The sequence below is a fragment of the Martes martes genome (assembly GCF_963455335.1).
Source record: "Martes martes genome assembly, chromosome: 17".
NCBI classification, from domain to species: Eukaryota; Metazoa; Chordata; class Mammalia; order Carnivora; family Mustelidae; genus Martes; species Martes martes.
The window spans coordinates 23,493,865-23,520,550 of record NC_137905.1 but is presented as its reverse complement, the minus strand read 5'-3'; the positions used below and the strand labels follow the sequence as shown (position 1 = coordinate 23,520,550).

The window sequence follows — 26,686 nt, the reverse complement described above, 5'->3', positions numbered from 1 at the left end:
TATTTCTCTATTTTTATCTGCCTACATTGTCCCTATCTACACTACATAAGAAAGGTTAAAAAAAAATGTTTCACCAATACACAATTTTCAGATGCTTCACTTGCACGTCTAAATCACGTTCATCCTATGTTTATCTAAATACATCTGCATTTTTACAGATTGCAAAAATCACTTTCTACCACTGGTCTTCCTGGGTTCCACTCTTAGGTGTGGTTCTTAGGGTTGTTATGAAACATAAACGCCCTCCTCGTGAGCTTTTCTCTTGCTTCCTGTCATAAGAAGGTTAAAATTTTTGTCCCCATCTCTCTAAGACCTTTGTATCTTAGCCAGAGCCCGAGAGACTTTAAGATTGTTACTTGGCTCTGGGTTCATGGCACAGCAGGGTGTTGAACTTGAGGAGCCCAAGTGGTCCTAAGTAGAGAGAATTAACCTCTCCAGAAGAAAAAAAAAAAAATGCTCCTTCTCTGTTCCCATTTGGATGTTTCCTGCCTGTGACTTTGCAGACCGTAAATGATGAGACGCTCACTAGAATGCAGGTTAATCAGATATGAGACAGTTGTATACAAACATATTCAGCATTAACAACATGGAGATATTTACTTGGCCGGGTTTTCCATTTTCACATAAAAATGCCTCATATTCGGATGCGAATTCAGGGGCGTTGTCATTGACATCCAGCACTTTAATAGCAACAGGCACTCGTGATATCTGACTGTGGTTCCCTATGGGAAGGAAAAAATAACATCAGCATTGAGGGTACTTCATTTTTAACGTGCAACTCAACTTTCTTCTGGAAAGCATGTGTGTCTGTTTCAACTTCCTTTAATTAGGGTGTTTTCAACATAGTGATGATGGAAACTGACCACTCAATAGGGAAAAAAAAAAAAAAACCAGCACGTGCTTAACTGCTTAAGTATAAATTATGATTTCAAACACCATTTGCTGGAGCTTAGCTTGCTTGACAAAGACCATCTCTGAAAAACTTAGAGGTTTCCCTGATGAAGAAAGCTTTTTTTAAATGATAAAATGCATTATACAAAAGAAAAAAAAAATGCCCTACGCAACGAAGATTACTCTCTTTGTTTATCTTGGGTAGAACTCAAGCCATTTTTGTGCTATTACCCTTTTTGACTGGCCATATGTTAAAGAGGAACATCAAAAACCCAGGAAAAGGCCAGAGCCAATGGTTGAGAGCGATTCCTTAACAATGATAAAGACAATATTAAAGATGGGGAATCATACCTCTTGTGAATTCTTTTTTTTTAATCAAAAATTGACCTTGGGATCCCTCTGGTAAGATAAGCCTAAGTAATTTTAATATTGTCATTTTCATAAAGATTTTCATCAGTGTAAACAGATAATAATCTTTTCCTCTTTCCAGGTCAATTCCAACAGCAGAGAATTTAATACGTAATCCTAATCCTTAAGTCCTTAAATTTTAAAAGTTATAAACACACACACACACACACACACACACACACGCATGCATGCACAGAAATCTGGTGCATTAACTAATACACTGTTGACTTTGGCCATGTGATGATTTTTCATTTGTAATATATGCAATACAGTTTGTACCATGTAATAATCTTCTGATCTCTTGTAAATTATACAGAATGCACTGGTGATGGCCAATTATTTATTTGTGTCTCTGTGGCAGTGAATATTTATATGTAAGCCAAGAGGGGGATGTGTGTGGCTTTTGAATATGAAGAAACAGACTTGCATTTGATGTATCAAAGTGATCTTTGTGATAATTGATTAAATTCAGAGCTCTAAACCCCTCAAATACTCATTTTTGTGTGTGTGAAATAGCTTCTAAAGCACACACTAAATAATCATAGCCGTGTTCTAAATTTATAGTTGGTTAAACCCACTGGCAATGCTACAAGATTTGAATTTAGTTAACTAGCATGGCAATTCTCCAGTATGCTAATGGGATTAACTATGGATGGATGGATAGTACCCTGTGGAATTCCCACCACCTCAGTCGTGGAACATAACCTCACTTCCCCAGAATCCAGTCAATGGCCTTAAATGTCTCACTTGATGAACCCCTTTTCTTTTACCGTCTTATCTCTAATAAGTGAATTTCTTCTTAATTCAGAGAAGAACCATGGACCTCTTAGTTTCAAATAGAAAGGGAAGTTTCAAAAAATTACATGATCCTAAGAGAGGGAAGTTATATTTTGTGCTTTATCCACCTGTTTAAGGTGGATAAATAAGGTATAAGGTATGTGAAATAAAGTACAATTATATCTTTAAAGATTTATGCTTCTTCTCTAGCCTTACCATGAGCTGAACAGCAGCTGCTAGAGAATAAAAGGGAATGCAGTGTATGCACCTAACAGCAACATTTGGGGTGCCGGCTCTGCCTTCTAGTCCCTACGTGATCGTGAACAAGTGACTTAACCTCCCTTTATTCCGGAGAAAACTGAAAGTAACTGAAGAACTTTATTTCCAGAACCGTTAAAAATAAGAGAAGACAGTAGGTGCTCAGATAGTATTAGGCACACAGTCAAGGGCATTTTAGCCTCTGTCCTTTGTAATTGTCAACATGATGAGCGCCATGCATACTATTTGGTCTATACATTGGGATGTTTATGGAAGTATATCTCTTTCAATCCTATGTGAATTATAACCATATGGAACTATGAATTATATTCAGTTATGTAATTCTCCTATTTTAGGTGGGGAGACTGGCAATCAAAGGAACATATGCCTTTACCAATATTATTCAGTTAAAAATTAACCCCCAGATGTAGCTTTGGTCTCCCAAACATGAGACCTTTGCACAGAATAATACTGAAGTCCAAAACAAAATATATTTGCTTAAGGTAACTAATCACTCAAGAACACATACAGGTTTCTTATAAATACTTATCTCATGGATGAACACTTATTTAAGTTTTGAGTCCAACTATCAAATGCAGAAGTGAATATATCCTTAACATTCCCAGAATTGCACTAATAATCTGCAAGCCTCCCAGAGAGACTGAACAATTTAAATTCCCTGTATTTACTCATGGTACTATTGTACCCAAGCAGAGTCCCTTTAAGTGATTAATTTTTATTTTGTAATTCTCTGTATCTCAACTCTACAAACTACTGATAAGTTATTTATTTATATAACATTCATTTTCTCTGTTCCACATCCTAGACCAACTCTTGTGTATTTAAATGATTACAGGAGCCTTCTATAATGTTTTTGTCTCCCATCTCTCTACCCTTCAATTAACAAAGAGCCAACGATCAACATAGGCTTAATAAACTATATATACAGAATAGACAGTGGAAAAATAAGTGCACAGTCTTTGAGAACTGGAAAGTACAAGGAAAAGCTGTTCTCCTTGCACACGATCTTGCTCCTTGGAGAGTGAAGAAAATGCTAAACTTGTTGAGTCACACTTACGGGCAATGTTTGACTGGGTCAAGTCTACCAACTGATACCCTTTGTTTTTTGTCTTATGCTGCACACACACCTGACAGGCAAACATGCATACATTGATTTTTTTTTTTCTCACCATTTGGGCAAGGGATAATTATGCTAAATCTGTTCTTTTCTCTTCTTTTCCTGATCTCAGCATTGGGGAAAAAAAAAAAAAAAAAAAGAGGAATCATCTCTTATAACTAGATGGCTGACAGGTGGTAAGACTCCAGCACAAAAGATAAAAGCTGCATGAGCTGCTTATTGGGCTAACTCTGAACATTAGAGTAGGATACGTTTTCCTCATATGTAGTGTCTGCGATAAGGTGGTATTAACTATCCCAGGGCTCAGAACCCTGGAAAACATCATTCTGATTTGCTTGTTTCTTAGAAGTGGCGTGGGGTGGGGATCTGTCATTTTCATACTGTTAGAACCTCATGAATGACAGAGAAGATTCTTCCAATTATGATACTTAATTTGTCCTAGTACTTCCACAAGTAAACAATATCTTGTAATCTAATCAACAGTAGGCATTTGGGAAATGATTTTTTTTTTTTCTTTGTGGGGCGTCTGGGTGGCTCAGTTGGTTAAGCATCTGCCTTGGGCTCAGGTCATGATCCCAGGGTCCTGGGATGGAGCCCCACATCCGGCTTCCTGCTCTTTGGGGAGTCAACTTCTCCCTCTACACCTCCACCCTGCTCATGATCTCTTTCTCTCCCTCTCTCTCTCTAATAAATAAAATCTTCAAAAAATTAATTTCTTCTTTGTTTTGGCCTGTGGAAAACTCAGAACTCAATTTGGAATCTACTGCTCAGAACTGTAAAGAATCTCATGGTGTGTACGTTGTATATTATGTTTATCACAATGGTGTATTTTTTACATTTATTTAATAATTGGCCAAATTTACTAAATTTCTTCTTACAACGATAGTTGAATTGGATGTCTTTTTAGGCGCTTCCTTTTAATCTAGTAGTTTACAGTATGCCTGATTAAAATAAAAGAAAACCTGAACTGTACACTCAGGCACTGAAAAAGGATATGCTAGTGGATTATGACAAGACAGAATTTCTGTAGCCTTCGTGGTTACATAAAACATACTGGACAGTTAACCCTAACTAACAAGGTAGGCTAATCCCTTCTTTTTATAACTTTTTATTCTTTGTTCTCCTTTAAGATTCAACCCAAACTACATCTCTTTTCAAAAGCCTTTTTAACAAACAATTTGGGTTTTATTCTTTGGGGGGGGGGTGTGTGTGTTTATTATTTTATTTATTTATTTTAAAAAGATTTTATTTATTTAACAGAGATGACAAGTAGGCAGAGAAGCAGGCGGGGTGGGGGGGAAGCAAGCTCCCCACTGAGCAGAGACCCCTGATGTAGGTCTCGATCCCAGAACCCTGGGATCATGACCTGTGCTGAAGGCAGAGGCTTTAACCCACTGAGCCACGCCTAAAAAATAGGCGCCCCTATTTTTTTTTTTTTTTTGACCTGGGGCATGCCAGCATGAGGAACAGCACCATCCCATTTCCCAGAAAAATGTGTTAAAAAAAAAAAAAAAGCATATTTTAAATTAAAGTCTTTGAAAAAGGTCCTAAGGGCATATAGCAAAAAAAAAAAAAAAAAAAAAATTCAAGAAAATCTGCAAAACATTGATAAGTTAGTCTGTGGTGTTGGAACCAATCCTTGCTTACTCCCCCGGCTCTCAGAGGTCAGGAACATGAGAACTATGTTCCGGACTAACACAACCCAGAACGCAGGCCTCCCTCTCCCCCAGGCTTCTAGTCAAGGGCTCTACACGCAGGAGAGGCAGGATATTAGCCTTTCTCATCCCGCTCAGATCCCTGTTGCTGAGACTAAGTTTTGGGCAACTGCAGGTGGGGCCTGCTTTCTTCCACCAAGTCCCTATTCATGTGGCCTAATTCTACACTGGACCAAGCCTCCCTGAGAATCCTGGGTCCTGATCCTCCTTCCATGGCGCATAAGGAGAGGCTTCATGCTGAGAGAAGTGAACCAAGAGGACTCAAGTCTACTCCCCCCACCACCCCACGCACCCTCTACCCATTCCCCCACAGGACCCTCCAATGCTGAGGCAGAGTGTCCCTAGGAAAGAAGCATCAGAGCCATGGCTCAGTCATTTGGTCCAGGCACAGGCAAGATGGCGAAACATAAAGCAGAGAGCTCTGAACCTTTCAGAAAGAACGAATTGCGTTTTACAGGAATGTGGAAAAGTTGAAGCCCGGTGGTGATCTCAAAGTAGGGGAGGTGGTTGCTAGTTGATGGAGACCATCCAAGGAGCCAAGGACTTCTTTTTTCTGTGACTGAAGAGCTGTAGACTCTGCCTCAGTCTTCACAGGGATATTTCTTCCTCTTACCATGTCTTCTACTTTTCTATCTCTAATAAAAACAGTGGTTACTAGACCTACGGCCTTACCCAGGTAATCTAGGATGATCTCATTTTACAGTCTATAATTTAATTACATCTGCAGATACTCTCCCTTTTTCCAAATAGCCTATTCATTGGTTTCTGGGGTTAGGACCTGGACACTGGACATAACTTTTTTTTGGGGGGGGGGGCACCGTTTAAACCACTATATTCCCCCTTCCCAAACACTAGGCCATTTGTGACTGAAGAGGACAATACTCTTCCCAAACCAGTTCCTGTCTGAAAAAAACAAGGATATGTGAGATTTGCTTGTCCGTGCTTCCTTCAACTCATTTTTCAACATATAAAAGCTCAAGGATGTTTAAAAAGCTCATAACTCCCTCATGAGATGTTTGATAACACCCTTTTGTTATGCATTCATTTCCTTTTTCATCATTCTTTAGTTATCCAGTAAATAATTTCATTTGTATCCCCCATTACTAAGCACAGATATAAGCAAGGAATCCACAGGACCCTAGCATTAAAAGGGTTACCTGACACCTTCATCTGTCCTGCAAAATACTCCTTTACAAAATGCTGCAGAAGATCACAGGAGGTGGAGACACTGTCCTGTAGTCACGGGAAGGATTTAAACAAGGAAATGACCTTTGAATTAGCTTTCAATAATGAACAGAAGTCTCCTAGGTAAAGAAAGGTGGACAAATCTTTGAGACAGAGCCACATCTGAAAGCCTAGAAGCCTAGAGCGGATGCCATCACCAATAAATCAGTAGCCCCAGTGGAGAGTGTTTCCAGAGAAGTAACTGGTGGTGGGACACCAAGGTGAGACCAAATCAGGAAGAGTGTTCTGTTACAAGCTAAGGAGTATGGGTTATATCATGTGATTATGGTCAAGCCATTGAAATATTCTTGATGAGATTTACAATTTTAAAATGTTAGCATAAAGCAGACAGGCAAGAAAAGTTAGGGTTGGTTTTATCTTGTTTTCCTAAGTATCCCAGAGTATCTCAGAAATAGACTGATGATTTCTTGAAACTGTTAAAACTGGAAGAGAAACAATAAAAGAAGCACAAAAACTAGTGTGTCATGGCCCCCAAGTACCCCCCAAAGGTGTTACCATATTCATCTACTACATTAGATGAACATGCACGATTGACATTCTTGCATGTGTCCAATTTAAGTGCTGAAGATTCACTTTTATCTAAACTAATGAAACGATGGCAGTTCAAATTTTAAAGATATTATAGAGCAATAAAATTAATTAGATAAGCTTCTGAGGAAATTATTCATGTCCTTTGTGACTGGCCCCAAAATGTTTGCTTTTCATCTGATACACAAACATTAAATCTAAAGATATTATAATTAGAAACCTGATTAGCATTCATTAAAGATTAATTTTCTAAACAGAAGAGATGCGACACAGTGGTCTGAAGGAAAAGCCTGTTTCAGCTGGCCACAGAAGTCAGACCGTTTTCACATAACGATGGGAGGGAAAACAAAAACACACAAAACATGAACCAGCACCTAGTGTAAACAACTCCTTGACTTCTACCATTTGCATTGTACTGACTTCCTGTCACCTCTCTGTCACAGAGCCTCATGAATTGCCCATTAATTTTGCCCTTTTATAATCAAAGGTAATGGAATACTGCCAAGTCTAAGTTACTTGGGAATTTGCTTCTAACTGGTTTCCATGAGCTGTTTTTGCAGGCATCGATTGAAATAAACAGTCTCTCTTTTTCAGGCTATAACAGAAAAAAAATATGATTTCACAAATTTAGATATACTGGTGGGGCTCAATAAAGAAATCTGGAGCCCTCTACAAGGAGAGGGGTGGAAGTCATGAGCAGGAAATTACAGGCAACAGGGGAATGCAAAATAAGAGAATTTATAATTGAATAGAGATGAGAGACACGGTGGAGGTTTATAAAATAGGAAGATTATAGGAACTGAATATGTGATAGAAAAGATAGCAAAAGTTAGGAAATATAAAACAAAACTGAGGAAAATGTGAAAGAAAGTCTTGGAAAATAATTTCAGCAGCAGATTTTGCTTCTCTTGTGGCTAAAGATAAAACTTCTTGAGAGCTATTACGCCCATCAACGATACGGTAATTTCTAAATTGCTAGTGGATGGTTAACCAATCCATAGGTTATTAAATAGGAACAGCCTAGAATATAATTAACCAATGGATACCAGCAGGTTAGAAATGCTCCTGGGGATATTAGGTTTTCCTCCTGACAATATTATTCTTGTGTGTTACCCTTTCACTGTCATGGCAACAGTATTGATGGGTTGGTTCAAACAGTCTTTCGACCCCTTTCAATATATACCAAGAAATTTCTGCCTTCTAAAATGCATCAAGGGAGCAGCTGACCACCAGAATTTCCATAATTTTTCGTCGTAGTAGTGTGAAAATTTCAGCAAGCCAGACTATGAGGAGGAGGGATTCTATTTTACTCCTTAAAAATCTGTCCTGTTTACAGAGTAGTTTAGAATTACACTGGAACTTCAGTCAGATGGGGGCTTTAGTATCAAATAAATCTCATAAGTCATACTTTTCTATTACCTAAATAGTAGTGCTCTCAAGAAAGGGGGAGAAGCACTCTCTCTGCCTGAGAAAGTTGTGGACTTAGATATATTTCACAATGGCTTCAACTCCCTGGAGAAAATGACCCCTGAACGTGACTTTGGTTCAAGTCTTCACTGACCTTTGTTTGGTTTTCCTGACTGCTAAAAAGCACGCTATCTGGCTACAGCATTTTCAAACGCTCTCCGAATGGGGAGAAAATGCACAGCTCCCTCATTTATTACATTCCTCTTCTGTGAACCTGGAAATTGCAGAGTCCTACATAATCACATGGCCAGTTCTCCACTCTACCTTTTTCCTAACTACCTACAGTAACCTTCATGATCCTTTTCATCAGATCAAGAGTTGAGGTCCTTAAAACTAAGTAGTTTATGGTTGTCAAATTTTGATGCCACAGGGAAAAGTTTTCAAACCACTGACATGAGCACCAACTTTTCGAACCTCTTGGATTCCGTATTTTTATTAAATGCAAAAGTTTAATGGTCACATTTTACATAAAGAAAACATCTATGACTTTTTTTTTAAGATTTTGTTTATTTATTTGAGAGAGAGAGAGAGAGAGCACAAGTAGGCAGAGAGGCAGGCAGAGAGAGAGGAGGAAGCAGGCTCTCCGCGGAGCAGAGAGCCTGATGTGGGGCTCGATCCCAGGACCTTGAGACCACGACCTGAGCTGAAGGCAGAGGCTTTAACCCATGGAGCCATCCAGGCGCCCCTCTATGACTGTTTATAAATGAAAAGTCAATACTAATGAGAAGAGAGCTGTTACACTTCCCATTTTTCTATTAACATCTGTTATAAAATATTACTTTTAGTTGTTGAGGCTTACAAATTTGGTTTCCTCTATTGTCTGTATGCTTTTTGGTCGTGTTTTTGCACATATGTGTGTGTGCATGTATGGTTTTAGTTTGTTTCATTTGAGATGTGCTGCTCTGTTCTACTATGTATTGTTTTTGCCCAATTTGTAACTCAAATACTGATTTTTTTTTTCCTGGTAGTGTCCCAAATACATGTTTCTAGCTTTCTTACACAACAACTCTTTCTCCCAGCTGTAACAGATAAGGAAATAAAATTCTGTGTTGAGTTTATAACTCCCATGTCCTCTTTGATAATCTAAGTCTTCTTGGCAAAAAATCTCTCAATCTACTCTGCTAACAAAATTGCATTATGCCTCTATTATCCAATCCTCAGTGGTGTTTCTTTTCCCTCTAATTATTTCAAATAGGATTGATTCAAGATTATTGGAACTGAGTATCTTGAAGTTACTTTGACAATGCAATTCAGTTTAAATCCCTTATATATTCAGATCTTAATTAGAGGGACTCACACTTAGAGAGGGATTGATGTAAAGATGTAGCCAATATTCCGTTTAAATGTTCATTCAGTACCAGTTTACAACAGTTGTGCCCCAATACAGACATGCGTATGTACATGCATGCACACAAGACCAAATATACTTTCGTTAGAGAAGAAAACTAATACTGTAAACTTCCCAGCATTTGTTGCGTGATCTGTTAGGTACTCTTTGGGTTTCGTTGGGTTATTGGAAGATACTTTCTCTCAGACGTAAATCTGATCTTAGGGAATGTAAGCACTGAAATCAATCTGTATAACTTAAATATCTTACTATGTAGTAAAGAACTGTCCATTCTTGAACATCCAACCCATCTAAAATAAGGGTATATTATAGACTCCAGTCATCTTGTCCCTATTTACTCAAAGCGAAGAAGTGGTATAGTGGGAATCCAGGGCATTGTGACCAACAAATAAGGAAACAGACACAAAACTAACTAATAAAATACAGTACTTATAAAACATAATCCTAGAGTAGAATATTTTCAGTATGAATTTCTTCTCAAGTGATACGACCATAATAAATCAATAAACAATATTTTACAAAAAGGTTTGATGTTTCCATTATCATGAAATTTTCTATTAGTGAATTAATGTATAAAAACATAATAGCTGTATTAAAAAAAAAAAAAACCAAAACTGGGATGACTCCGTTAAGTTTTTGGTGTGGGATCAACTTTTGTACTTGAAGTCAGCTATGCAAACGACAAAGCATATAAATCTTAAGATTTTATTCCAATAGAATTTTATAACATGAACAAACCCCTGTAACCAGCTTCCAGATCAATACACCCAGCATATCACTACCAACTCCCCAAAAGCCTCTCATGTACCCCATGCCAGTCACTATGACTCTTACAGTATCCCCTTCTCTTACTTAACATGACATTAAATTGCTTTCTTCAGAATGTTATAAAAGTTGAATTAATATATTGTACACACTGGCTACTTTATCTCAATATAGTATTACTTGTCAAAATGATTCCCATAGTTTTATATAACTATAGCTCATTTTCCCCACAGTTGGGAAAATAATTTGATTGAATAAATGTACCACAACTTACTTTTCTCTTATTGGTGGATATTTGGGTATTTCAGTTTCAGGCTGTTTGAAAAGTATTACTATAAATATTTTATGTATATCTTTTGGTGCAGATACATGAACTGAGCTATATTGTGTACTTAGAAATAAAGTGAAAGATGATAGATATACAGTGTTTCAACTTAAGTGTATGTGTCCAAATATTTGCCTAATGTGGATATACTACTTTACACTCTGACCAGCAATGTGTAGAAGTTCAGGTCACTGCAGGTCTAGAAGAACCCTTGGTACAGCCAGTTACTTATTACTCATTTGTAATGTTAATCATTGTCAAGATACATAACTATATTTTATTTGTCTTAATCTGCAAAATTTTGATGATTTGATGCTAAGAAACTATGATGGTAAGATGGTTACTTGGATATCCTCTTCTGTGAAGTCCCTGTTCAGGTTCTTGCCATTTTGTAATGGGGTTGTTTATGTTTTCCTAATGGATATGCACATTATATGTTATGAATATGAGTCTTTTGCCACATGGGGTATCAACATACCTTCTCCCACTGTCTGGTTTGATTTTTCACTCTTTGGAGACACAACCTCTGTAATTTCTCTTACTAATGTTTTGTAGATTTCTGTTCAAAGGTCCTTTACATCCTTCTTTAGATTCTGTTACTATTTAATGGAAGTCTTTTTACTAAGTAGTATCTTTATCTTCTCTATTACTAGAAAATAATGTCTGAGTATTTTAGAACTCTGATCACATAAACTTAATAGTTTAACTATAGATTTCTTTTTAATTTTTATGCATTCGATCAATCATGTTGTCTGTGAAGAGTGACAACTTTATTTCTCCCTTTCCGATATTTTCACTTTTATTTGTTACTTTTATCTTACTGTAATGGCTAAAACCTTCAGTATAATTGAATAAAGTAGCAGTAGACAACTTTATCTCATTTCCAATTACAGGGAGAAAGCTCTCTCTCTTGTGTACCATTAAACCTCATATTTGCTATTTTTTTTTCTTGTAGCTACCCTTTGTCAGATTAAATTCCCTATTTCTAGGGTGCAAAGAGCTTTTTTCATGAATAAGAGATGAATATCTCTGCATCTGTTGAGATGGATGATAGGATTTTAGTTTTAGTTTTAGTTTTTGATAGGATTTTAGTTTTTTTCTCTCAATATTTTAATTTACATTAATAAGATTTTTTTCAAATGTTATAACCTATCCTTGTATTACCTGGTTATAGTATTTTATTTTCATATTAGTGGTACTGATTTGCTAATAAATTATGTAGAATTTTGTTTATGAGAAGCAGATTGCTTAGTCTCCTTTTCTGTAATATGCTCATCAGGTTTTAGCATTAAGATTAGGCTGGCTTCATGACATGAGGTAGAAACTGCTCTGTCTTTTAGTTCTCTCTGAGGAAGCTTGTGTCTGGTTCATTTGGGCATGGCGATTTGTGTTAAAAGTTAGTAACTGTGGATTCATTTTATTCAGTAGAGAAAGTGATAAACCTTTTTTCGCTTTTCTGGTATTTATGCCAGTTTGCAAAGACTACATTTTTAACTTATAAGCCTCTGTCATATGTAGTTTAAACCTTATGGGCATAAATAAGTCCATAATGTCCAATTACTACCTTTTTAAACATCTATGGAGTCTGTAATAATGTCTCCTTCTTCATTTCTGATATTGGTAACTTGTACCTTTTCTATTTTTCCTTGCAAGATTCAGTTAACTTTATTCATCTTTACAAATGAACAGCTTTTATTTCTGGTGAATTTCTCTATGGTATCTGTTTCCAGTTTCATTATGTTCTCTCCTATATTTATTTACAAAGATTTATTTATTCAAGAGTGTGGTCGGGGGAGGAACTGAGGGACTGAGGGAGAGGGAGAGAGGTCTCAAGCAGACTTTGTGCTGAGCATGAGCTTGATGTGGAATTAGAATTTAAGACCCTGAGATCTCGATCTGAGTGGAAAATAAGATGTGGATGCCTTTTTTTTTTTTTTAAGATTTTATTTATTTATTTGACAGAGAGAGAGATAACAAGTAGGCAGAGAGGCAGGCAGAGAATGAGAGGGGGAAGCAGGCTCCCTGATGAGCAGAGAGCCCAATGTGGGACTCAATCCCAGGCCCCTGAGATCATGACCTGAGCTGAAGGCAGAGGCTTAACCCACTGAGCCACCCAGGTGCCCGCAAGATGTGGATGCTTAACCGACTGTGCCACCCAAGCACCCCCATCCTATATTTATTTCCACATTTCTCCTAGTTTTTAGATTTCTGTTCACTTTTAGCCTATTGGAAGCAGGTGCTTAGGTAACTGATTTTTAGCATTTCTTTTTTTCCAGTATAGACATTTCAGACTCTTTCGTCTAGCCTCTCTATTAGCTATGTCCCACAAAGCTTGCCATGTCATGATTCTGTTATCTTTGATTTTTAAAATGTACTAATTTCCTTTGTGATTTTATTCTACTACCCATGGATTAATTAAAAGTGTATAGCTTAATTTCCAATACCTGGGGATACTTTTAGTTGAGCATGTGTGTGTGTATTGCTTTTTTTTTTTCCTTCCTGGTTGAATTCCATTGTGGTAGAAAAGCATACTCTGCACTAGATGAGACTTGCTTTATGGCCCAGTTTCTAGACATTGTGGGTAAATATTTCAAGTATGTTTGAGCAGAACATGTTCTGTAATTTTGAGGGTAGTGTTTTAGACCTTTCAATTAGAAGAGATTATAGATGAGAATATCAAAACTCTATCCTTGTAATTTTGTTTTTGTTGTTTTGGGGGGGTAGTTTGATTAGTAGAGTTGGGGGTTAAACTTTTCATCTACATCTGTTGATTTGTTTTTTTTTTCCCTTTGTTTTTGCCATTTTTAAAAAATTTATATACTTAGGAAATAGAACATATAAATAAAAGATTTTTCTGTCTTCCTGATGAATTTAATCATTGATCATTATGAAAATTTTCTCTTTATTTTTGGTAATATTTCTTTCTTCTTACTCTTTAGCTGAACTACTTTGCTTTGGTTTGAACTGGCATGATTGAGCTTCCTTTAATGCTCAGAGTCCTTATGTGTCCTTGATTGATTTCACTCATATGGAATTTAGGGAAGAAAACAGATGAACAAGGGGAAAAAAAAAAGTTAAGAGACTCTTAACTATAGAGAACAAACTGAGGGTTGCTAGAGGGAAGGGGGGCTGAGGAATGGACTAAATGGGTGATGGGTATTAAGGAGGGCACTTACTATGATCAGCACTGGGAGTTAACATTTAAGTGATGAACCATTGAATTGTGCTCCTGAAACCAATATTACAGTATTTGTTAACTAGCTAGAATTTAAGTAAAAATTTGAGGGAAAAGAAAAAAAGGTTATCAGAGTAGATAAAAAATGTGATTCAAATATTAGCTGCTTTTTATTCTGGTCTGAAAACTAAAGAATATTAATTAAAGTATGTAGCTTACTAACATTGAGTGTGATTATTTATATATCTGGGTTTTAATTTTTTATATTTTCCATTCATCAGTTCTGTACTATTTTCCCTTTCTATGTTCTTTTGGATTGATTAATTTTTCCATTTCCCCATTAGCCAATTAGTTACATAGACTTCTATTAATATTATTTTAGTTATAACCTTAAATATCATATTTACTTTTTATATTAATACCAGTATAGGTAACAGTGTTTTTTAATTTCAGTTTTACAATATAAGGACTCTGGTAACTATCTGGTCTCAATAGTTGAGTGTGGTTTTCGGTTTGTCTCTTTATTTCCCTTTGTTTTGTTTCCCAAATCCCACATATGAGTGAAATCATATGTTTTTTGTCTTTCTCTGACTTACTTCACTCAGCATTATACTCTCTAGATCCATCTATGTCATTGCAAATGGCAAGATTCCATTCTTTATTATGGCTGATTTATTTATATATATGTATAAATTATGAATTATATGTAATTTATAAATATAAAATATATATATAGATATGCACACAGACACACAAATACTTCTTTATCCATTCATCTATCAGTGGGCACTTGGATTGCTTCCAAAATCCGGCTATTGTGAATAATGCTGCAGAAAATACTGGGGTCCATATATCTTTTCTAATCAGTGTTTTTGTATTCTTTAGGTAAATACCCAGTAGTGTGATTAATGGGTCATCGGGTAGTTTGATTTTTTACTTTTTCAGGATCTTCCATAGTCTTTTCCACAGTCACCACACCCATTTGCTTTCCCACCAACTGTGCACAAAGGTTCCTTTTTCTCCACATCCTCACCAAAACTTGTTTGTTGTTTTTCATTTCAGCCATTCTGACAGGCATGAGGCAATGTCTCATGGTACTTTTGATTTGCATTTCCCTGATGATGAGTGATGGTGAGCGTCTTTTCATGTGTCTCTTGGCCATCTGCATTTCTTCTTTAGAGAACTACATGTTCATGTCTTCCACCCTTTTTTTTTAAAGTGGATTATTTGGTTTTTGGGTGTTGATTTAAGTTATTATTATATTTTGGATACTAACCCTTTATCAGCTATGTCATTTGCCATTCAGTGGGCTGTCTTTTAGTTTTGTTAATAGTTTGCTTTGCTATGCAAAAGCTTTTAATTTCGATGTAGTCTAAACAACTTATATTTGCTTTTACTTCTCCTGCTTTAGGAGATACATTAAAAAAAAAAAGTTATGGCCAAATTCAGAGAAATTACTGTCTGTGCTCTTTTCTAGGATTTTTAGTTTCAGGTACCACATATAAGTACTTAATCTGTGTGTGTGATATGAAAGAAATTCGTCCAGTTTCATTCTATTGCATGTAGCTGTCCAGACTTCCCAGCACCATTTGTTACAGACAGTCTTTTCCCCTTTGTCAAAGATAAACTGACCATATAATTGTCAGTTTAATTCTGGATTTTCTATTCTGTTCCACTGATGTATTCATCCGTTAATTTGTGTGTGTGTGTGTGTGTGTGCTAGTAGCACACTGTTTTGATTACTACCCTCTGTAGTATAAGTTTAGAATGGTGATGCCTCCAGTTTAGCTCTTCTTTTTCAAGGTTGCTTCAGCTGTTGGGAGCCTGGATGGCTCAGTAGGTTAAGCATCTGACTCTTGATTTCAGCTCAAGTCCTGCTGAGTTGTGAGACTGTGCCCTATGTTCAGTTCCACTCTGAGCATGGAGCCTGCTTAAGATTCTCCTTCTGCCCCAACCCCCACCACCCTGCTGCTCTCTCTAAAAGGGGGGGGGAGGATTACTTTGGCTATTGGGGTGTTTTGTGATTCCATACAAACTTTAGAATTATTTGTTTCAATTCCGTGAAAAATGCTGGTGGTATTTTGATAGGGATTACATAAAATCTGTAGATTGTTTTGGGCAATATGGACATTTTAACAATATTAGTCTTCTAGTACATGAGTATTTAATGTCTTATTATTTATTTGTGTCTTCAATTTCTTTCATCAGTGTTATATTAGTTTTCAGAGTACAGGTCTTTGACCTCCTTAGTGAAGTTTATTCCTAGACATTTTATAATTTGGGGTATAATTATAAATGGGATTATTTTCTTAATTTCTCTACTTCTTCATTATCAGTGTATAAAAATGCATTTAACTTTTGTATATTGATTTGGTATAATGTGACAGTACTGAATTCATTGCTCAGTTGTAGCCGTTTTTTTGGTGGAATCTTTAGGGTTTTCTCTATACAGTATAATGTCAACTGCAAATAGTGGACCTTTTACTTCTTCCTTACCAGTCTGGATGCAATTTATTTCTTTTTGTTGTCTGATTGCTGTGTCTAGGACTTTCCATTACTATACTGAAGAAAAGTGATGAGAGCGAACATCCTTATCTTGTTCCTGACCTCAAGGGAAAAGCTCTCCGTTTTTCCACATTGAGTATGATGTTCACTGTGGGGTTTTTGTAGATAGCCTTTATTATGTTGAGGTCTGTTCCCTCTAAACCTACTATGTTGGGAGTTTTTATCATGAGTGGATGTGGTAGTTGGTCTAGTACCTCTTCTGTATATATGGAAATGATCATATGGGTTTTATGCTTTGTCTTAATGATGTCATTTGTGACATTGATTAATTTACAAATATTGATAAATATTCAGTAAATCCCAGTTGATTATGGTGAATTATTTTTTTAAATGTATTACTGTGTTCACTGATAGTATTTTACTTAAGATATTTGCATCTGTTTTTATCAGAGATCATGGCCTATAATTTTTTTTTTTTTAAGTAGTGTCATTATCTAGTTTTGGTATCAAGATAATGCTGGCCTGATAATGAACTTGGAAGTTGCCCTTCCTCTTCAATTTTCTGCAGCAGTTTGAGAAACAGACATATTAACTGTTGTTTAAATGTTTGGTAAAAATGAGCTGTGAAGCTGTCTGTCCTGGACTTTGGCTTGGTGGGAGTTTTCGGATTACTGATTTAATTTCATTGCTGGTAACTGGTCTGTTTAAATTTTCTATTTTTTTTTTCTGCTTCAGCTTTGGCAGGTGTCATGTTTCTAAGAATATGTTTGTAGGATATGTTTCTAGGAGTATCTGTTTCTTGCAGGTTGTCGAATTTGTTGGCATAAAATTTCATAATATTCTCTCATAATCTCTCCTGTATCTGTAATGTTGGTTGTTATGTCTACTCTGTCATTTTTGAATATGAGTCCTCTCTCTCTCTCTCTTTTTTTTTTTTTTTGATAATTTGAGTAAAAGTTAATCAGTTTGTTGATCTTTCCAGAGAACCAGGTCTTGGTTTCACTGATTTTCTATTCTATTCTACTCTACGCTACTCTACTGTACTGCACTCCACTCCATTCCATTCTCCTTTTAGTTTCTAATTGTTCGTGCTCTAATCTGTATTTCCTCCCTTCTGCTGGTTTTGGGTTTTGTTTGTTCTTTTTCTAAGTCCTTTAGGTGTAAGGCTAGTTGCTTCAGATTCCTCTCACTTCTTGAGGAAGGCCTGTATTGCTATAAATTTTGTTCTGAGAACAGCTTTTGCTGCATCCTCACGATTTTGGACCACTGTGTTTTCATTTTCATTTTTTTCCATATAATTTTTTTTTTATTTCTTCTTTTATTTCTAGGTTGAAACTTTGTTTAGTAGCATGTTATTTAACCTCCACGTACTTGTGCTCTTTCCAGCCTCTTTTTCTTGCGCTTGATTTCTAGTTTCAGGGCATTGTGCTTGGAAAAGTTGCACAATATAACCTGGATCTTTTTCAATTTCTTTTACTTCTTTTGTGGCCTAATACGTGTTTTATTCTGGAGAATATACCTTGTGAACTTGAAAAGAATATATATCATGCTGTCTAGGAGGGAAACTTCTAAAGAAATCTGTTGGCTTCGTCTGGTCCGAGGTGTCTTTCAAAGCCACTGTTTCCTTGTTGACTGCATGAATCACCTGTCCAGAGATGAAGGATGCGGTGTTAAGGCCCCTTACTATTGTCATATTACTAACGATCACTTCTTTTTATGATTGTTATTAACTCCTTTATGTATTTGGGTGCTCCCAGGGTGGGTGCATAAATATTTACAATTGCAGTTATCATCTTGCTGGATTCTTCCCTTTATACCATAACGTCCTTTGTGCCTAGTTGCGGTCTTTGTTTATAATCTATTTTGTCTGATGTTAGTATTGCTGTGCTGGCTTTCTTTTCACATCTGTTTGCGTGATAAATGCTTCCATCCCATCACTTTCAATCAGCATGTCTTTCTGTCTGAATGAGTCTCTTGTAGACAGCATACTGATGGATCTTGCTTTGATACTATTGTCACCAGTGTCCCCTTATTGGAGCATTTAGTCCATTTGCATTCAATGTAATTATTGATAGGTATGTATTGCCATTTTGTTACTTGTTCTATGCTTGTTTTTATAGTTGTGTTCCTTTCTTCTTGTCTTCTCTGACAATTAGTTGGCTTTCTTTAGTAGTATCTTTGGATTCCCTTCTCTTCGTTTCTTGTTATTACTGGTTTTTCATTTTTGGTTACCATTAAGGTTATATATAACATCGTAAGCATATTGTAATCTGTATTAACTTGATGGTTGCTTAAGTTTGAACCCATACTTCACTCATCTCCCCCCACCCCCACACACATAAATTTTAGGTGACTGTATCATAATTTACACTCTGATTTTTTGAGTCCCTTAACTGATTTTTTATAATTTTTTTCAGTGATCCATAATTCATCATTTAAGCACCACACCCACTGCTCCATGCAATATGTGCTCTCCATAATACCTACCACCAGGCTCACCCAACCCCCTACCCCGCTCCCCTCCAAAACCCCCAGTTTGTCCCTTAACTGATTTTTACAGATAAACTTATTTTTACTGCATTTTTGCTTTCGACTTTACTTACTCAGGGTTTTCCTTCCCACTCACAGTCCCCTCTATCATTTCATGTAGTGATAGTTTGTGGTCATGAACTTCTCAACCCTCCCCACCCTCACCTCCACCCCAGGGAAACTCTTTATCTCTCCTTCTCTTCTAAATGATAGCCTTATTGGATCAGGCATTTTTGGTTGCCAGTTTTTTCCCTTTAAGCACTTCAAATATATTCTACCACTCCCTTCTGGCTTGCAAAGTTGCTCGTGAAAAAGCAACTGATAGCCTTAGGGATTTCCCTTATATGTAAGTATTTTCTCTTGTTGATTTTTAAAATTCTCACTTTACCACTACTTTTTGCTATTTTATTTATTACAAGTCTGTAGTGAGGAGTGGGCCTTATCGTAGTGAGGTCTGTGGCCTGAGGTGTGGACCTCACTGGGTTGAAACTGTTGGGGGCTCTCTGTGCCTGTTGGATCTGGTATGTGTCCTTACCCGGATTAGGGAACTTTACAGCTATTATTTATTCAAGTGAATTTTCTGCCCTGTTCTCTTTTTCTTCTTCTTCTGAGATCCCTATAATGTTAATGTTCCTAGGTTTGAAGGAGTCACTGAGTTTCCCGCATCTATTCTCATTTTGTATGATTTTGTTCTCTCACCTGCTCGGCTTGACTACTTTCCATTCCTCTGTCCTCCAGGACCCTCAGTTTTCCTCTGCTTCCTCTACTTTGCTATATAGATTATACTGAGTATATTTCTAATTTCATTTATTGTGTTCTTTATCTCTGATTGGTCCTTTTTTTTTCTTTTTTAATCACTTTGCTAAGGCTCTCAATGATAACCACCAGTCTTCTGTCAAATCCAGTGAGTATCTAGCTGATCATAACTTTAAATTCTCTACCAGGCATATTACTTCTCGCTGTATGCTTCGATCTCTCGCTATGATCTTGTCCTGTTCTTTTATTTGGAACATATTCCTCAGACTCCTCATTTTGTTTAATTCACTGTGTCTGTTTCTATGTGTTCAGAAAGTTAGCTGCGTCTCCTGCTCTTAAAGTAGTGACCTTAGGAAGAAGAGGTCCTATGCCCCCCTGCGGTGTGGCGTCCCCCACCATTCACCAGGATCTGGCACTTCAGGGGTATCTCCCATGTATGTTTTGTGCATCCTCATGTTGTGGACCAGACAACTCCCCTTTCCTTCAGTCCAGTTGTCTGCAGTGTCTCTTTCCCTGTTGTGAACAGGATTTTTCCCTGTAGTGGTAGTGGGCTTGTCTGAGGCTTTGGTTGGGCTTTGTTGAATGATACCAGGTATTTGCCACAGATGCAGTAGCACCAAACTGCAGGGTGCTTCTCCTGTGTGGTCCCTTGAGAAGCCTTTGTTGGTTGATGGGGCCTACGGTTAGACCAGCTGTCTGATCCCAGCTCACTGCTGGGGCTACAGTTGGTCTGGTTGGGGTGTGTGTGTGTGTGTGTGTGTGTGTGGTGATCTTTCCCTCTCCCCGGTGCAAGAGTCACTCTAGACTGGTGCTGGCCCCTGTCGGGCAGCTTGCACGCTCCCAGGCTTGTGGTACCACACGGGGTAGGCTCTGGCCACAAGCATAATGGTGGTGGTGGGGGCTGTGGCTTGACAGTGTGTGTGGAGGTGGGGCATGCAGTCGCAGCAGTGTTTGCATGCCACTCCTCTGTGAGAGGGGACCTACCGCTGGCCCGACTTAGAGCAGCTGTGTTGGTTGAGGAGGATCTGCAGTTTTGGAGGGCAGGAGGCACCATGTTAGCAAGATCTGTGCTGGTCCCCTGCAGGAGGGGCCTGTAGTACCTGAGCCAAGGCATGCCTGCTGGAGGGGGCATGTCCATAGAAGGGGGTGGGCAGTGGCGGTGCAGTGTAAGCGTTAGGTAGCAAGTATCGGCTCTGCGCTGGTTATACCCCGGGTGGTCCTGTGTTAATGCTAGGGGATGGGGATGGGAAATGGTACCGGCCAGCTCCTTTGCTCCTGGAAAAGTCTTGGAAGAATCTCAGCCCCACATCCATGTGCTGAGATTAGTAAACCCCTCCCACATCCCTGTGCTCCTGGTGATTTTCAAACTTCTACTTCTGTGCTGGATTCCTGCAAGCTATTTGCTGTGCTCTCTCTCCAAGGACAAAGATTCAGTCTCCTCAGGCCATCCTGGCTCCTCAGAACTGAGTCCGCTGATGTTTCTAGAAGTTTTTTATTATCAGTATAGGTAACATACAGTGCTACATTAGTTATTCAACAGTTGCACACATCACCCAGAGCTCATCATGTTTTTCACCCATCTACTCACCAACCCCTTCTCCGGTAACCATCAGTTTGTTCTCTATAGTTGAGTCTGTATCTTGGTTTTTTTCTATCTCTGTCTCTCTTGCCTTTTTTTTTTTTTCCCCTTTGCTCATTTGTTTTGATTATTAAATTCAACATATGATTGAAGTCATATGGTATCTGTCTTTCTCTTAGCATCATACTCTCTAGCTTCATGTCAATGCAAATGGTAAGATTTCATTCTGTTTATACTGTTGAATAATACTCCATTGCACATATATAAAGAGTGTGTGTGTATGTGTGTATATACATACACCCTTTAATCCATTAATCAACTGATGGACACTTCAGCTGCTTATTTAATTTGGTTATTGTAAATAATGCTGCCATAAACAGGGGTGCACGTATCCCTTTGAATTAGTGTTTGTGTGTGGGTGTGCGCATACCATGTGTGTGTGGGTCTCCAACCCCCCATCCCCCCAAGAGTGAGGGTGCAAGCAGGCTGGAGTAGGGCAGGGAGAATCTTAAGCAAGTTCAACACTCAGTAAAGAGCAGGACATAGGGCTTGATCTCATGAGCCCCTGAGATCATGACCTGAGCTCAAATCAAAACTGGGACACTTAACCAACTGAGCCACCCAGGCATCTCTGTATTTTTATGTTTTTAAAGCAAATACTTAGTAATGTGATTACTAGATCATAGGGTAGTTCTATTTTTGACTTTTTGAGGAACATTCACACTGTTTGCCACAATGGCTGCACCACTTTGCATTTCCACCAATAGCGCACAAGGGTTTTTTCCTCCATATCCTTGCCATAACTTTTTCTTGCTTTTTGATTTTAGCCATTCTGATAGTATGAGGGGATATCTCATGTGACTTTTACTTCCATTTCCCTAATGATCAGTGATGTTGAGCATCTTTTCATGTTTGTTGACCATTTGTAGGTTTTCTTTGGAGAGATGTCTACTCATGTACTCTGCCCATTTTTAATTAGATTATTTGGTTTTTGGGTGTTGAGTTGTATATGTTTTTATATATTTTGGATACTAACCCTTTATCATATATGTCATTTGCAAACATCTCTTCCCATTCTGTAGGTTGCCTTTAAGTTTCACTGTTTCATTTGCTGTGCAGAAGCCTTTTATTTTGATGTAGTCCCAGTAGTTTACCTTTGCTTTTATTTCCTTTGCCTTCAGGAGACATACCTAGAAAAATGTTGCTACAGACAAGATCAGAGAACTTACTGTCTATGCTTTCTTCTAGGTTCTTAATGCTCTGAGGTGTCACATATAGGTCCCAAATGCATTTGAATTTATTTTTGTGTAGGACTTTTTCCCATTGCATATTCTTGCCTCCTTTGTCAAATATCAATTGCCCTCATAATTATGGGCTTATTTCTAGGTTTTCTATTATGTTCCGTTGGTCTAGGTGTCTTTGTGTGTGTGTGTGTGTGTGTGTGTGTGTGTTTGTGTATGCCATTACAATACCATTTTGATTATTAAAGTTCTGTAGTATAACAGGAAGGTCAGAATTGTGATGCCTCCATTTTTGCTTTTCTTTTTCAAGACTGCTTTGGCTATTCAGGGTGTTTTGTGATTCCATACAAACTTGAGGACTATGTCTTCCAGTTTTGTGAAAATGCTGGTGGTATTTTGATAGGACTACATGAAATCTGTAGGTTGTTTTGGTAGTATGGACCTTTGAACAATATTTGTTCTTGGAATGTCTTTCCATTTATTTGTGTCTTCAATTTCTTTCATCAGTGTTTTATAGTTTTCAGAGCACAGCTCTTTCATCTCTGTGGTTCAGTTTCTACCTCAGCATTTTGTTATTTCTGGTGCAATTATACGTGGAATTGCTACCTTAATTTCTTTCTGCTGTTTCCTTATTAGTATACAGATATGCAACATTTCTGTACAGTGGTTTTGTATCATGCATATTTACTTCATTTATCAGTTCTAATAGTTTTTTGGAGGATCTTTAGGGTTTTCTCTATATAACACCATGTCATCTGCAAATAGGGAAAGTTTAACCTCCTTAGCAATTTGGATGTTTTCTATTTTTTTTTGTTGTTGTTGTCTGATTGCTGTGGTTAGGACTTCCAGTACTACGTCGAGCAAAAGTGGTGAGAGTAGACATCCCTGTCTTGTGCCTATAGTTCTCTTTTTGTGTGTGATGTCTTTGTCTGGTTTTATTGTCAGGATTATGGTGGCCTCCTAGCATGAATCTGAAGTGTTCCTTCCTCTTCTACTTTTTGGAATAGTTTGATAAAAAGAGACATTAACTCTTTTTAAATGCTCAAAAGAAGTCAGCTGTGAAACTGTCTGGTCCTGGGTTTTGATTTTTTGGGAATTTTTTTTGATTACTGATTCAATTTCATTGCTGGTAACTGATCTGTTCAGAATTTCTATTTTTCCTGCTTCAGCTCTGGGAGGTGGATGATAGGTTTCTAGGAATTTATCTATTTCTTCCAGGTTGTTGAACTTGTTGGCATACAATTTTTCATAGTATTCTCTTATAACCCTTTGTATTTTTCTGGTGTTGGTTGTTCGGTTTCCTCTTTGCTTCTTGAATTTATTCATTTGAGTCTATTTTTTTTAAAAAGTCTGTCTAGAGGTTTGTCACTTTGTTCCCCTGGCCCTCCCCAATGAAGCAGCTCCTGGTTTCACTGATCTGTTTTGTTGGTGGTGGTGGTAGTGGTGGTCGTGGTGCATCTATTTTACTTATTTGCTCTCACTTCCTTACTTCCTTCTGGGGATTTTTGTTTTTGTTTTTTCTTCTAGTTTCATTGGGTGTAAGGTTATGGTTGTATTTGAGATTTTTCTTCTTGAGAAGGACCTGAATTGCTATAAACCTCCCTCTGAGGAGTAGGGTGCTCTCCTGTTGGGTGCATAAATATACATAATTGTTACATGTTCTTGTAGGATTGTCTTTTACAATTATATAGTATCCTTCTTTGTCTGGTTATAGTCTTTGTTTTAAAATCCATTTTGTGTGATTTAAGTATTGCTACCTTGGTTTTCTTTTGATGTCTATTCGAATTGTAAATGTTTCTCCATCCCCTTACTTGCAACCTGCAGGTGGCTTCAGGTCCGAAAGGAGTTTATTGTAGGAAGCATATACATGGTTTTTGTTTGTTTGTTTGTTTGTTTTTTAATTTACTCTCTCACCCTGTGTATTTTGTTTGGAGCATTGAGTCCATTTTCATTCAAAGGTATTATTGAAAAATAGGTACTGATTGCCATTTTGTTACTTGTTTTGTGGTTTTTCTACAGTTTTTCTCCGATCCTTTGTACTCTTGCTATCTTCCCTAACAATTAGTAGACTTTGGTCAGAGATACACTTGGATTCATTTTTCTTCAGTTTTTGGTCTGTCATTTTTTGCATACAGCACTCTGTATTAAAATTGATGGTCACTTAAGTTTGAGCTCATTCTTTACCCTTCTCTCCACCATGTTTTACCCATGTTGTCATATTTGACATACTTCACAGATATTCTGTCACGTATGTGGTTGCTTTCCTCTGGAAGAATCCCCTTTAATATTTCTTGAAGGGTAGAGTGAAGGTACTCTTTATGTCTCCTTCGATTTTGAATGAGAGCCTTGCAAGATAGAGCATTCTTGACTGCAAATTTTTCCCTTTCAGCACTTTGAATGTATCAAGCCTCCCTTCTGACATGCACAGTTTGTGCTAAAAATTAGCTGATAGCCTATGGGGTTTCCCCTGTGTGTAACTTTTGTCTCTTTTTCCTTAAAATTTTTTTTAAAAGTTATTTTTATGAACATACAATGTATTATTTCCCCCAGGGGTACAGGTCTGTGAATCGCCAGGTTTATACACTTCACAGCACTCACCCTAGCACATGTCCTCCCTAATGTCCATAACCCAACCACCCTCTCCCTACCTCCTACCCCCCAGCAACCCTCAGCTTGTTTTGTGAGATTAAAAGTCTCCTATGGTTTGTCTGTTTATCATGACTTTTTGCCATGCCAATTACTATATGTCTGGCTGTGGCCCTCATTCAATTTGTTGGATTTGCTCTGTCTCTAGGATCTGGACATTTTCCCCAGATTAAGAAGTTTGCAGCTATTATTTCTTAAAATGTTCTTCCCCCTTTTCTCACTCTTTTCCTTCTGGGATTCCCTATAGTGCATATGTTACTATGCTTCACAGAGTCACTGAGTTTGCTATCAAATTTTGTGTTGCCTGAGTATTTTTTTTTCCTTTTGTTTAGCTTGGTTAATTTCCATTTTTCTATCCTTCAGGTTATTCATCCCTCTTTCGTCTAGCCTGCTATGTACTCCATCAAGTATATTTTTAATTTCATTTACTGTTTTTCATCTGATAGGTTCTTATGTTTTCCATCTCTTTGTAGTTGTCCCACTGATGTCCTCCACTCTTTACTCAAGTCTCATAACTTTATGATCATTACTTTAAATTTGCTATCATTTACATCCATTTTGCCTAGGTCTCTTGTTTTCTCCGGTTCTGTGATTCAGGACATAGTTCTAGATCTCCCCATTTGCTCTAACTCTCAGTGTCCTTTTCTCTGTGTTAGAAAATACAGCTACATCTCCTGCACTGGAACGGAGCAGACTTGAGAAGAGGCCGTGTAGTATCCTATTGTATAGTACCCCCTGTTCACCAGAACCTGGTGCTTCAGGGGTATCCCCTCTGTGTGGCTCATGTGCCCTACTTTTCAATGAGCCACTTTTTCCTTTAGTGCAGTCAGCTGCAATGGATTTCTTCGCCTGGCATGGGCAACATTTGGTCTTTGTGGTGTTAGTGGACCTGTCTGTGGATGCCTGGGGCTTGAGTGGAGTCCTACAAGATGTTTGTCGGAGATGGAGTAGCCCCCTACTGCAGGGTCCTTTCCCTCCCCTGAGGAGCTTCGGTTGGTGGACACGACCTGTAGTCAGACTAGTTCAGTGCCTCCACTCTACTGGTGTGGCCTGTGTGACTGTTGTACGTGGTTTATCTTTTCCTCTGTGTGGGGCAGGAGTCACTTTGGAGGGGTGCTGGCCACTATAAGGGCTGTGTGTGTGTACACTGCCAGGCTTGCAGCACTAACCCATATGGGCTGTGGCCAAGATAGGTATTTATTGCCATTTTGTTCTTGTTTTGTGGATTTTTCCATAGTTCTTGTGGTAGTTCTATAGTGTCAGGGGACTGGCAGTGGCATGCTTTGAGAGCCATACGAGGAGCCTTGCTGCACCAGGACTTGAGCAGCATGTTGATGAGGCCACTAATATTTAAAATTCCAGATTTTATGTCCTACTGGTTATTAAGAAC

General features: G+C 37.8%; 1 protein-coding gene across 1 annotated transcript in view; it reads right to left on the bottom strand.

Annotated features, from left to right (window-relative positions):
- Positions 1-537: 537 nt before the first annotated feature.
- Positions 538-26,686, bottom strand: part of LOC308358509 (cadherin-8) — a gene marked incomplete at both ends in the record, with an annotated part of 287,989 nt that continues 261,840 nt past the window's right edge. Inside the window, one exon of the mRNA XM_080828719.1 lies at positions 538-722. Within this exon, the coding sequence (XP_080684845.1) occupies positions 538-722 (185 nt within the window). The remainder of the gene's footprint in view (positions 723-26,686) is intronic.